At 35.0% G+C, this 14345-nt stretch overlaps 1 protein-coding gene across 1 annotated transcript in view; it reads right to left on the bottom strand.

The window, feature by feature from the left end:
- Positions 1–4949: 4949 nt before the first annotated feature.
- The window catches only part of yod1 (YOD1 deubiquitinase), a 26711-nt gene continuing 17315 nt past the window's right edge, over positions 4950–14345 (bottom strand). Inside the window, exons 2-3 of the mRNA XM_084739057.1 lie at positions 7647–7859; positions 4950–6741 (exon numbers count right to left, since the gene is read on the bottom strand). Coding sequence (XP_084595183.1) covers positions 6044–6741; positions 7647–7854 — 906 coding nt within the window. The 5' untranslated portion in view covers positions 7855–7859 and the 3' untranslated portion in view covers positions 4950–6043. The remainder of the gene's footprint in view (positions 6742–7646; positions 7860–14345) is intronic.

Here is a 14345-nt window from a genome sequence, read left to right as displayed (position 1 = left end):
GTTACATTAACCTTACTTGAGTTGGTTACTACTGTAACCCGTGTTGGCCGATTGAACGATACGTTGAACAGCGAAAGTGAATTATTTAGCTTTTTTTTTTTTGGTCATGTTACACGTATAGAATAAAATAGTGGCGGAACAAATATTCAGACCTCAAGTAAAAGTAATATATATACGTGTATGTATAGATTGTGCTGATTTAACGAATTCGGTTTAATGTACGGAAATGCATCGGATTCTAAAAAATCATCATCTCTTTATTACATGGCTTTGTTAAATACAAGCATTCTAAGGTTGCTATGGACACAGTTTTAATCATAAACTCTGGAGGAACAACAAAATCACTTAAATCACTAAAATCATTGAAAATTAATGTTTTGGGTCAAATTATTTTGTACAGAACCATATAACACGCAGGATAATGTACATTGAGCAGGTCACTATTGCAAAATGAAGCCATAAAATAATTTTAAAATTAATATTCTGTCATATACCTGTGTGCCAGTTTTTACTGTTTATTTCACAGCAATGGTCTGCTCACTGCACATTATACTTAATGTTGCATTGCTGTTCCATGAGAACCATGCAAATCTAAAAAGTCACATTTTCATAAGCTCAAAAAACAGCCCAGCTTTGTAGTAATGCATCTCAAACCAATGTATCAGAAAAAAATCAAATTCAGAAATCATTAAATTTGTACAGGGCGGGTATGAGAAATTGTAAACTGAAAAGTAAAAAGACTAAGCTGTCAAGAACAAGGTTAATGGAGTAATAAGTGAAGTATTTGCTTCTAAGATGTAGTGGAGAAGAAATAGGTTAATAAAGTTGCGTGTAAGCGTACAAAGTACCTCAGATTTGTACTTCAAATGTACTTGGTTACATTCCCCCACTGGTATTCTCTGTTAACTGTTTTTCTAATTTTGTTTGGTAACTTACACAAACGTCCCAATTCCCAGTGGTCAGTGATGGAGGAGGCCTTCAGCTCCTTTATCAAGTAAAAAGCACTAATACCACACTACAAAAAATGTTGTATGCAAAAGTTAAGTAAATATGCAATCATGAAAGTGTAATTATAAAAAAAAAATAAAATAAAAATGGCTGCTACAAATCCTCAGGTATATCTAATGATAAAATGTAGGAGAATGGTGAGAAATGCTGCTACAATTAGTGACAACAGTCCAAACCTTAAAATTAGTTAATTAGTATCTGATAACACCTGTTACCAACATAAATCAATATGGCTGCCATGAAACAGGCCTTTTAATAATTTATCAAAAAGACAGTGGTGAATGAAAGCCATGTTTTCTCCAGACATGACTTCAATGAACTGTAGCAAAACAGTTTGTGATTAATTGTCTGTTTACCAACTAAACAATGAATTGGCCACCAATAATCATTTATAGACTGAATGTTCATATCAAGAGTCTGATTGACCCGTCAGCACATACAGTAGATAAAAGCACAGGTGTGATTGATCACAATGATGGCTGAATTCCACTGCGTTGTTATATAATCAATGGCCTTGACACCTGGATGGAATACAGCTGTTATTAAAGTTATTAATTACATCTGTGCAGTTCTTATGTTTCCCGTGACCTGGAGTAGCAGAGGCAGCTGCTTCAGTTGGTCAGTGAACAAATCTTAGATCCTATTAAGAACAGGGAGATGTTCCTTAAAATAACACGTAGGTAGAGTAATCCCACTACACTGGCACACAATCAGTGTTGTTTAGCCAACTAGGGTTTATTTCCAGTGGCCATGGTTCGTCAGGTAGGGGTTATAGATATATGGGTGACATGTGCACAGTTACTATATGAATAATGATTATAAAGTAGGGGAGACTGGGGCCAAATGCAACACAGACTACTTGTCATCTTTTGATAATATAGCTAATATATTCTCACTCTTACAGCTGACCCCTCTTAAAACTCACCTCCTTTTGCTCTGTGCTCCAATGACAATTGAGCAACTTTGGTACCTCAGTCAACTTGCTCCTTTCCTGTACTTGGATATGCTACGTGCTAAGCTCATCTATGTTTAAAAGAACCAAATTTTCAAGATGGTTAACAGATGTTGCTGGGCTACCTGAAAAGGAAAATGTATTCACATCCTAAGTTGGCTAATATTAGCAAAATGCTAGCTAATCTACATCATTCATTAGTTAACATTAGCAAGCTTTTTACCTATCGTTTCGCTAACAATGGCTAACTTAAGAGGTGACCTTACGTCACTTTTACAGGAAGAGGACCAAGGTAGTTTGCTAAAGTGTTAATAGAGCACAGCGCAAAAAGGGGCTGGACTTTGGATTGGTTAATATCACCACATTTCGTATATGGTTGAAATTGTTTTAGGTGTCTGGCGTAGTGTGCATTCAAAGCAAAACTCTAGTGCTATTTTTGCAGAAGACAAGACAAGTATTGTAATGGCAACTAGATTTTAATTATCTGAATTGAGTAAAAGGAATTTTACATTTAAATTTATTGAAATGTGTTCATTTTCTGACAAAACGCAAGTCAACACAGATAAACAAAGTACTTACATTGTGCCATTAGGTTTAATCTTGCAGCCATGATAAAACCTTGTATGCTAGATAGCAATACATATTTTAGCATAGTTTGTTCGTGTTAATTTTTAAACAATAGCCAGTAGATCAAATTTATGTAAGTTTAAATTCAGTCATCTAAACTTAAGACAGGAGAAGAAAATACTGTAAATTTTCATTACTTTCACACCTCAAAATCTGTTGAAAACCTGTGCTGAGTGATCCGGCTCCTTTTCTTCTCTAGTGTGTTTCTGATTAGATTAATTGAATGTGTTACACTTGCCCCTGATCTCCCCTACACTGAACAAAACTGTAGCATTCACAACAAACATGACCCATAAAAAATCAAGGAGTTAACTGGAAAAAAAGTAAATTATTGACACAAAACAAATCATACACAACAACAACATCGGCTATAACTTTTTAATTGTGACACAACACTGAAAAAATCAAGTAAATCCAGTTATTCTGTAGTGCTTTGTGTGCAACATTCATTGTTATTGTCCTTGAAGAGTCATGAGAACTTGGTAAATACAAAATACAACAAAGCCAGTTCGTAGTTTCACTTTTATGCAAGCCTATTAATCCATAATCACAGTTAAAAATAAACTACCTAAAGTAACAGCTGAGGAAAAACAAATAATTGTTAATTCACATTCAAACAAAGAAATAATCAGACATTTTCGCTTTACCTTTCGTTTATTCCCAACCCCATCTCTTTGTTTGAACTAATAAAAAAAAATCTTTAAAAAAAAAGCCCCAATCAAGTCCTCCACTCCATTTTTGGCAACAACTCAGTACCAATATTTCTATCAAAGTCGTGTGAGGAAGAAATATCGGTGCTGCACAACACGAGGCCACAATAAAGTGGGTTTCAAGGAAAACTAACCCCATGAATATTTTCATCATGGCCTCCCCCAAATCAACATTTCTGAGCTGTGGTTTAACATAAGTACATGCTTCATCCTTATAGGCAGTGAGTAGCAAAGAGATGATGCCTGACTTGAGCTTAAAATGTGAGAACATGCTCCAATTGTGCGAAACATACAGTGGAACAAAATTCATTTTTGGACAACATGCATTAAATATTAAACCAAAGTGGACCTTGACTCATAGTTTTCAAACACCCTGACCAGAGTTACTTTTAGGCTGCAAATGTGAGGTGAAAAATTTAAATTGCAAACGTAAATGGTTAATACTGATTAGCAAAGCAGACTGTACCTGAACAGTAAATGCATTAAGTGATCTCACACAGCATGTCTTACACTCGTTTCAGATTTCTAATCAATACACAACCTTCTCACCATGATTTGTGTTCTGTAATGCTCCAACACCTCTCATCACACAAAGTGTTTCTCAAAATATGCAGCAATATAAAACAAAACGATATACGTTTTTTTTTAAAAGATTAGTCCTTACAGCATGATGACATTTGAAAATTACACACTAGAATTAAAAATTACACTCCTGAAAAACTGTCGTACCCATGAAGAAAAACAAAGAGCTACAAGTTTGTAAAATGTTTTGTTTTCAGCACCATTAATGTTTATACTTTAAAATAACCTCACTAATAAACCATTTTGCAACATCAAAAAAGGAGAAAAAAAGAAGGGAAAAAGTCTCACATACATAATTAGGCTAATTTTGGATCACAATTTGCAACATGATGATGTATTTCAAAATGCATAACCTCAATCTCAAGCTCCTATCTCAATGGCCACTGTTCAGTAAATTCAAAGATGTCACAGATAACACATTTGTATAAAGATGAATCCAGCGTAGCATTAAACACAGCCCGACTGTGCTCAACAAATTCAGACATCTAAAGTTCACCAAATTATCTGTTTGTAGAATTGGAAGAGTTTCTGACACATCTGTCAACAAGGGAAATTAAAAAAAACATGCTACATAACCAACATGATGAATAACAGTCAAACTTTGTGTGCTGCGCTTAAGACAACAGTGAATAGGATCACTTCATAGAGCAAATAATCCTTAGTGGTTGTTTTAAACTCGTTCTAGAGGATATCAGATTCTTTGTCACCTAACTTTATACAGTCACAGGTAAGTGTTGCCAATTTTGTGCATTTTCTAATTGACAACACATCAGCCACTATTTAGTGAGTTATCAAACCAACCCAGCCATGGAGTACTCTAAACAGATTAAAACAAATCCTAAGAACTGTTTGCATATGTTACTTGACCCATGTAAAGAGAGAATTCAGATGATTTGATGTGGGGTTATATGAGGTACTTGTCGATGGTGTATTACCTAGAGTAGATGGCTGTTGGAACTAGGGCTGAACAACTGATTGAAATTTTATAGAAATTACAGTAAAGCCTTCTGCAATCTTCAAATTGCAGATGGTGAAATATTTGTAAAAAGGTACAGATGCTCACAAAAAAATTCATGCATCATTTTAATGTTATGTTCAATGAAAATGAGAAATTATGATTCCCACAAATCACACTGCAATAATCAGTAAACATAGTCGCAATAATATTTGTTTATAGACAGTTTGTCAAAATCATTCAGCCCTAGTCAGCACAGAAGCTGAACAGGGTCAGCAGCAAAATGTGTTTCAGCCACTTTAGAAAAAAAAGGCCAGTTTAAATGTGTTACCTTATTGTCCTATAGGAAATCACCATTATATAAGCCAAATAATACTCTCTCCAAACCAACCAAACTCCATGAGTGAAATCAGTAATTTTACCCTGCAGAACACAGGCGTTGCTGGTCTACCACTGCCTGGATCTGTTAGTTTTTGTGTTAGTGTGTGATTTCAGTGTTTTAGAATGCCAGTTTGGATTCACTGAAGTCACACATTAACACAGACTGCAAGACTGAGGCAGTAGTCGGTCGACAACTGCTGTGTTTTGCAAGATAAAATTACTGATTTCATCCATGGAGTTTGGTTGGTCTTGTGAGAGGAAGATTTGGGTTATGTAATGGCAGTTTACTGTTGGAAAAGGCTGCCCAACAGCAAGGTAAAGCTGTGAAAATATCCTAAATACAGCATAGATTTAAACTGATACACTCGATCTTAATTCTTTCAGATGGACTTTTTTTTAAGTGGCTAAAATATTCTTTGCTGCTGATCCTGTTCACAGCAGTACATTGCTTAGCTTCCATACTGGCCAACCGCCATCTGCTGTAACTAATACCTTGACTATCAATACCTCCCTACAACCCCACGTTAAATAATCCAAACTATCCCTTTAAACACATTTGAAACCATCTCTAACAGACTATAATGATGGTTTAATGACATCGGACCTCTGCAGTAGCGTTTCTGACTTTGAGAACTGACAGCAGTTAAGAAGTAATACTGAACCGGTTAGACGCTGAACACAGTGTCTGCAGATTCTCCATAGATGTCGCTGGACAATGTGAGGTAGAGGATCACACAAGCAGATTGACAGATAGACCAACAGTTGCCAGACGTGGGGCACAGGGTTGGTGGTTGTATTTGTGAGAGGGAGAATAGACAAAACAAATGCTCACACTTCGCCAAAATTGGTGTGGCCTGTCTCCTTGGCATGCTCACGAGCTTCCTTTTGTCCCACCAGGCCTGTCTGGCACACCATGCAGCGCAATGCAAAGCGGTTAACGTCCGTGAACTGCCGCTTGCGGCGAGCCTCGTCTGCCAGCTCGAGAGCCTGGGCCAGGATTACGTCGTCCGTGGTGGAGAAGATAGTCTGGGGCGGGGCGTCGGAGCCTGGCGTTTCTTTCTGCAGTGGGTCGTAGTGGATGCCGTCGTAGATGAGCAGCACGCGTTTGTGGTAGCCAGCGTCCTCGCCAAAGCGATCCACTCGGACTGTCTGAGTGTCCACCACACAGATCTCGCACTGGTAAAACTTGGACAGGATGGACACCTCGATGGCTCCTCCCCAGGTGTCGTCACGTCTTATCCAAGTGCAATACTCCTCGTTGGTCTTTCCCAACACCGCCTCCGAGTACGCTGCGGGGTCACTCGACACGATCTGGGCAATGAGGCCTCGCATCTCCGGGGCACAGGCAGGGTCATACACACCACCTTCCACCACATAATACACACTGGTGAAGAGGCAGGAGTTATCAGCTGGGACCACCCGGCGTGCCAGCATGGGCGAGGCTTCCAGGCGTGGTACTTTAGTCACAGTGGGATGATCCTGAGGCTTTGGCTTGTTCTTTTCTTCCTCAACAATGAGTGTGTCTCCTGGAGGGAATGAAACACACAGTTCTGCCTGGTAAGACTTTGGTAAAAGGAGTTAGAGAGGGAAAAAAATCTACTGTTTATAGCTATGCAGCGGTTAACTGCATGATTTGCTTATATTTGGAAAGCCTTAAAATGTTAATACAGTCAAAGTATATTAACATGAGAAAAAGTGAGGTAAAATTTTTTTATCTGGGTTCCTCATAAGGATGAAACGATTACCAGTTTTACATAAACCATGGTAAAATTCCTGATGATTATTACCATTACAAATGTTAATTATCATGAAAACTGTGCTTGATTACCACACTTTGAAAAACTCACAGCTAATACAAAAATTGCAAAATTGTAATTTTAAACTTTTCATCTTCATTGAGACTCAACAGAGACCATATAAAACATATTCTCCCAACAATCGCCAAATCTGCTTTGGTCAAGAGAAGCCCTTAATTCATGGCTTTAGATGTTAAATATCAGGAGTGGAGCGAGGGGGAGGTCAGAGACATCAAGGAAGGAAGCAGCAGGGAGAAACGGAGTGTACAGGCAGAATATTTTCCTAAGTCCCTTGGTGAGTAAATGGTTTATTTTGAACAAACAACCACCACTTTATTGGATGTACTTTGATGGTCTACTGTTGCCTGGAGGAATTATGCTGTAGCTCAGTTTCGCTGCTTCCAGCTGCAGCACTCTCCCACAACACTGGAGTAATTGCAAAAATTGTTGTTCCAATTAGTCACTTAGATTAAAAACACGGGAAAATAGGGTCCAGGTTGAAAAATGCCAGGGTTATCCTTTAACCCAGTCATTACACTTAATGTTGCGACATCAGTAGGGAAAAAAACTATATTAAAATATTTATATAAACTATAAATGGTGTGAATTTGGTTCATGAATGTTTGCCAGCATACCTGATTTGATGGGGTAGTCCTTGAGGTGAGCATCTCCATTTCGAAGATCAAGGCTCGAGGGTGGATAACCAACCATAATTTTCTGCACATCACAGGGGATACCTGTCAGCTCCTCCACCTTAGTCTTCAGCTCCTGCACACAGGACTGGTGAGTCAGGCCCTGCATTATGTGGCTCCCATTTTTGGTCTTACAGCGAAGCCGCAACATCCTGCCTGCAACAAGATGTGACAACATATCAGTAACATGGTAGGTATTTGCTGCTTCACTCATCCACAAAGGCTTCTGTTCTAAAGATAGTGTATTAGCTATCAAGAGGACACTTTCTGGACAACCCAGTTGCTAAGGAATAATAAATAAACGTAAGATTTTTTTTGTCAACTATTAAAGCCCTAAATGGAATATATGAAATCATATCTTGTTGTGATCTTGTTTCTGCTCAATAGTAAATATGTACCACTTGATTCTTCATTAAGTACTTTGGAAGGCATTTTGAAAATGTTATCTTCAACTCAAATCTGAAGCGGTTTACTCTGTTTTGTTGTTGCTTTGAGGTCCAGCAAAATAAACTTTTGTCATTCTTATGAGACATTAAAAATGTACAAAAAGGCCTGTCAAGGAATTCAATTGGTCAATGATGTCATTTATAACATTATACAGAGTACAACATACACTGAGATTCAGCCTCTGCATTTAACCCATCCTAAGTATTAGAAGCTGTTGGCAGCTGCTGTGCAGCACCCAAGGACCAACGCAAGTTCAATGTGGCTTGGTCAGAGGTACTGACCGGAGAATTGACCGAGCATACGTGTTTTTGATGGTGGGGGAACCGGAGGAAACCGGCAAAACTTGCAAACTCCACATAGAACGGCTCTGCCCCAGCTGGGAGTTGAACCATCTTGCTGTGAGGTGACAGTGATAACCACTGATCCACTGTACCTCTTTAAAGAATTACTTTATTTACCATTTTATTTTAAAATTAAAACATTATATTTCAGAAAAATGCTACTGACTGCTGCATTGTTTTTGTTTTCCACATGTACATAATTAAAGAATTCATTGCCAAATACGACTCATGTCAAGTTTTTGCACATGCTCTAGGGGTGTAAATCAAAAGTTTCATCACCATATATTACATCAATTCTTTGGACAATGACACGATATTTGCTGATATCACAAAGTCTGCAACAATACGCTTTGACTCAATTCAAGAATCTGTGATCGATATCAGATGATATAATAAAGATGTATCAAAGATAATGATATATATCAATATTTTCACAAAATTGTAATTTATTTTCTTAAGTAAGAAGCAGTTTCACTTACAGGAAAAAAAGACTTATATAAATAAAATGCATACATACATTAGATTTATTTGGAGCTGCAACAATTAAGATTAGATTAGAAGCTGAAAAAAGTAAAAAATTATCTGATTTCAGCTTCGCAAATATAAATACTTTCTGGTTTCTTTACTCCTCTGTGACAGTAAATGGACTATCTGTAAGTTACGAGCCAAAGAAGATATTTGAGGACATCATCTTGGGCCTTGGGAACCACTGATTAACATTTTTCACCATATTTGGACATTTTACTAATGTTCACAGGGGTGTGTGTATATACATATATATATACGTATATATACATATATAGGGTATAGGATGGTGTGTGTGAAAAAACTAGGGATGCACGATATATTGGCATTAATATCGGTATCAGCCAATGTTTGTCATTTTTTAACATATCGGCATCGGTCCGATGAGTTAAACTGGGCCGATATTATCAGCCAATGTTTATATCTGCATGTATGTATGTATGTATGTATGTATGTATGTATGCTCATATGTATGTATGAATGTATGTATGTATGGCCATAAGTATGTATGTATGGCCATATGTATGTATGTATGTATGTATGTATGTATGCATGCATGTATGGTCATATGTATGTATGGTCATGAGTATGTATGCTCATATGTATGTATGTATGGTCTTATGTATGTATGGTCATAAATATGTATGTATGCATGTATGGTCATATGTATGTATGTAAGTATGCTCATATGTATGGTCATATGTATGTATGTAAGTATGCTCATATGTATGGTCATATGTATGTATGTATGTATGTATGTATGTATGGTCATATGTATGTATGTATGTATGTATGTATGTATGTATGGTCATATGTATGTATGTATGTATGTATGCATGTATGGTCATATGTATGTATGGTCATGAGTATGTATGCTCATATGTATGTATGTATGGTCATGAGTATGTATGCTCATATGTACGTATGTATGGTCTTATGTATGTATGGTCATAAATATGTATGTATGCATGTATGGTCATATGTATGTATGTATGTCTGGTCATATGTATGTATGTATGTATGTATGTATGTATGTATGTATGTATGTATGTATGGTCATATCTATGGTCGTATGTATGTATGTATGTATGTTCATAAGTATGTATGTATGCATGGTCATATATATGGCCATATGTATGTATGTTTGTATGCTCATATGTATGTTCATATGTATGTATACAAGTATGCTCATATGTATGTATGTATGTATGGTCATATGTATGTATGTATGTATGCATGTATGGTCATATGTATGTATGTGTGTATGCATGTATGGTCATATGTATGTATGTATGTATGTATGTATGTATGTATGTATGGTCATATGTATGTATGTATGTATGTATGTATGTATGTATGTATGTATGGTCATATGTATGTATGTATGTATGTATGTATGTATGTATGTATGGTCATATGTATGTATGTATGTATGTATGCATGTATGGTCATATGTATGTATGTATGTATGTATGCATGTATGGTCATATATATGTATGGTCATGAGTATGTATGCTCATATGTATGTATGTATGGTCTTATGTATGTATGGTCATAAATATGTATGTATGCATGTATGGTCATATGTATGTATGTAAGTATGCTCATATGTATGGTCATATGTATGTATGTATGTATGTATGTATGTATGGTCATATGTATGTATGTATGTATGTATGTATGGTCATATGTATGTATGTATGTTCATATGTATGTATGTATGTATGTATGTATGTATGTATGGTCATATGGATGGTCGTATGTATGTATGTATGTATGTATGTTCATAAGTATGTATGTATGCATGGTCATATATATGGCCATATGTATGTATGTTTGTATGCTCATATGTATGTTCATATGTATGTATGTATGTATGTATGTATGTATGTATGTATGTATGTATGTATGTATGGTCATGTGTGTATTTATGGTCATATGTATGTATGGTCATGAGTATGTATGCTCATATGTATGTATGTATGGTCTTATGTATGTATGGTCATTAATATGTATGTATGCATGTATGGTCATATGTATGTATGTAAGTATGCTCATATGTATGGTCATATGTATGTATGTATGTATGTATGTATGGTCATATGTATGTATGTATGTATGTATGTATGTATGTATGGTCATATGTATGTATGTATGTATGTATGTATGTATGTATGTATGTATGGTCATATGTATGTATGTATGTATGTATGCATGTATGGTCATATGTATGTATGGTCATGAGTATGTATGCTCATATGTATGTATGTATGGTCATGAGTATGTATGCTCATATGTACGTATGTATGGTCTTATGTATTTATGGTCATAAATATGTATGTATGCATGTATGGTCATATGTATGTATGTATGTCTGGTCATATGTATGTATGTATGTATGTATGTATGTATGTATGTATGTATGTATGGTCATATCTATGGTCGTATGTATGTATGTATGTATGTTCATAAGTATGTATGTATGCATGGTCATATATATGGCCATATGTATGTATGTTTGTATGCTCATATGTATGTTCATATGTATGTATGTATGTATGTATGTATGTATGGTCATGTGTGTATTTATGGTCATATGTATGTATGCAAGTATGCTCATATGTATGTATGTATGTATGGTCATATGTATGTATGTATGTATGTATGCATGTATGGTCATATGTATGTATGTGTGTATGCATGTATGGTCATATGTATGTATGTATGTATGTATGTATGTATGTATGGTCATATGTATGTATGTATGTATGTATGTATGTATGTATGGTCATATGTATGTATGTATGTATGTATGTATGTATGGTCATATGTATGTATGTATGTATGTATGCATGTATGGTCATATGTATGTATGTATGTATGTATGCATGTATGGTCATATATATGTATGGTCATGAGTATGTATGCTCATATGTATGTATGTATGGTCTTATGTATGTATGGTCATAAATATGTATGTATGCATGTATGGTCATATGTATGTATGTAAGTATGCTCATATGTATGGTCATATGTATGTATGTATATATGTATGTATGTATGTTCATATGTATGTATGTATGTATGTATGTATGGTCATATGTATGTATGTATGTTCATATGTATGTATGTATGTATGTATGTATGTATGGTCATATGGATGGTCGTATGTATGTATGTATGTATGTATGTTCATAAGTATGTATGTATGCATGGTCATATATATGGCCATATGTATGTATGTTTGTATGCTCATATGTATGTTCATATGTATGTATGTATGTATGTATGTATGTATGTATGGTCATGTGTGTATTTATGGTCATATGTATGTATGTATGCATGTATGTATGTATGTATGTATGTATGTATGTATGTATGGTCATATGTATGTATGGTCATGAGTATGTATGCTCATATGTATGTATGTATGGTCTTATGTATGTATGGTCATTAATATGTATGTATGCATGTATGGTCATATGTATGTATGTAAGTATGCTCATATGTATGTATGTATGTATGGTCATATGTATGTATGTATGTATGGTCATATGTATGTATGTATGTATGGTCATATGTATGTATGTATGTATGTATGTATGTATGTATGTATGGTCATATGTATGTATGTATGTATGTATGTATGTATGTATGTATGTATGACCATATGTATGTATGGTTATATCTATGGTCATATGTATGTATGTATGCATGCATGTATGGTCATGAGTATGTATGCTCATATGTATGTATGTATGTATATATGTATGTATGTATGTATGTATGTATGTATGTATGTATCGCCATAAGTATGTATGTATGGCCATATGTATTTATGGTCATATGTATGGTCATATGTATGCATGTATGTATGTATGCATGCATGTATGGTCATATATATGTATGGTCATGAGTATGTATGCTCATATGTATGTATGTATGGTCTTATGTATGTATGGTCATAAATATGTATGTATGCATGTATACTCATATGTATGGTCATATGTATGTATGTATGTATGTATGGTCATATGTATGTATGTTTGTATGTATGTATGTATGTATGTATGTATGGCCATAAGTATGTATGTATGGCCATATGTATGTATGGTCATATGTATGGTCATATGTATGTATGCATGCATGTATGGTCATATGTATGTATGGTCATGAGTATGTATGCTCATATGTATGTATGTATGGTCTTATGTATGTATGTATGGTCATATGTATGTATGTATGTACGTATGGTCATATGTATGTATGTATGTATGTATGTGTGGTCATATGTATGTATGTATGTATGTATGTATGTATGTATGTATGTATGTATGTATGGTCATAAATATGTATGTATGCATGTATGGTCATATGTATGTATGTATGTATGTATGTATGTATGTATGTATGTATGTATGGTCATATGTATGTATGTATGTATGTATGTATGTATGTATGTATGTGTGGTCATATGTATGTATGTATGTATGTATGTATGTATGTATGTATGGTCGTATGTATGTATGTATGTATGCATGGTCATATATATGGCCATATGTATGTATGTTTGTATGCTCATATGTATGTTCATATGTATGTATGTATGTATGTATGGTCGTGTGTATTTATGGTCATATGTATGTATGTATGTATGTATGTATGTATGTATGTATGCATGTATGCATGTATGGTCATATGTATGTATGTATGTATGTATGCTCATATGTATGTTCATATGTATGTATGTATGATCATATGTATGTATGTTCATGAGTATGTATGTATGGTCATATGTATGGTCGTATGTATGTATGTATGTATGTATGTATGTATGCATGGTCATGTATGGTCATATGTATGTATGTATGGTCATATGCATGGTCATATGTATGTATGTATGTATGTATGTATGTATGTTCATATGTATGTATGTATGTATGGTCATATGTATGTACGTATGTATGTATGTATGTATGTATGCATGGTCATGTATGGTCATATGTATGTATGTATGGTCATATGTATGGTCATATGTATGTATGTATGGTCATATGTATGTATGTATGTATGTATGTATGTATGTATGTATGTATGTTCATATGTATGTATGGTCATATGTATGTACGTACGTATGTATGTATGTATGTATGGTCATAAGTATGTATGTATGGTCATATGTATGGTCATATGTATGTATGTATGCTCATATGTATGGTCATATGTATGTATGTATGCTCACATGTATGTATGTACGTACGTATGGTCATATGTATGTAAGTATGTATGTATGTATGTATGGTCATAAGTATGTATGCATGGTCATATG

Source organism: Lutjanus erythropterus, chromosome 2 (genome assembly GCF_056507025.1).
Source record: "Lutjanus erythropterus isolate fLutEry1 chromosome 2, fLutEry1.hap2, whole genome shotgun sequence".
In the NCBI taxonomy this organism is placed as follows: Eukaryota; Metazoa; Chordata; class Actinopteri; order Lutjaniformes; family Lutjanidae; genus Lutjanus; species Lutjanus erythropterus.
Note: the sequence above shows the minus strand (reverse complement) of the source record. Positions and strands in the feature narration are given on the sequence as shown.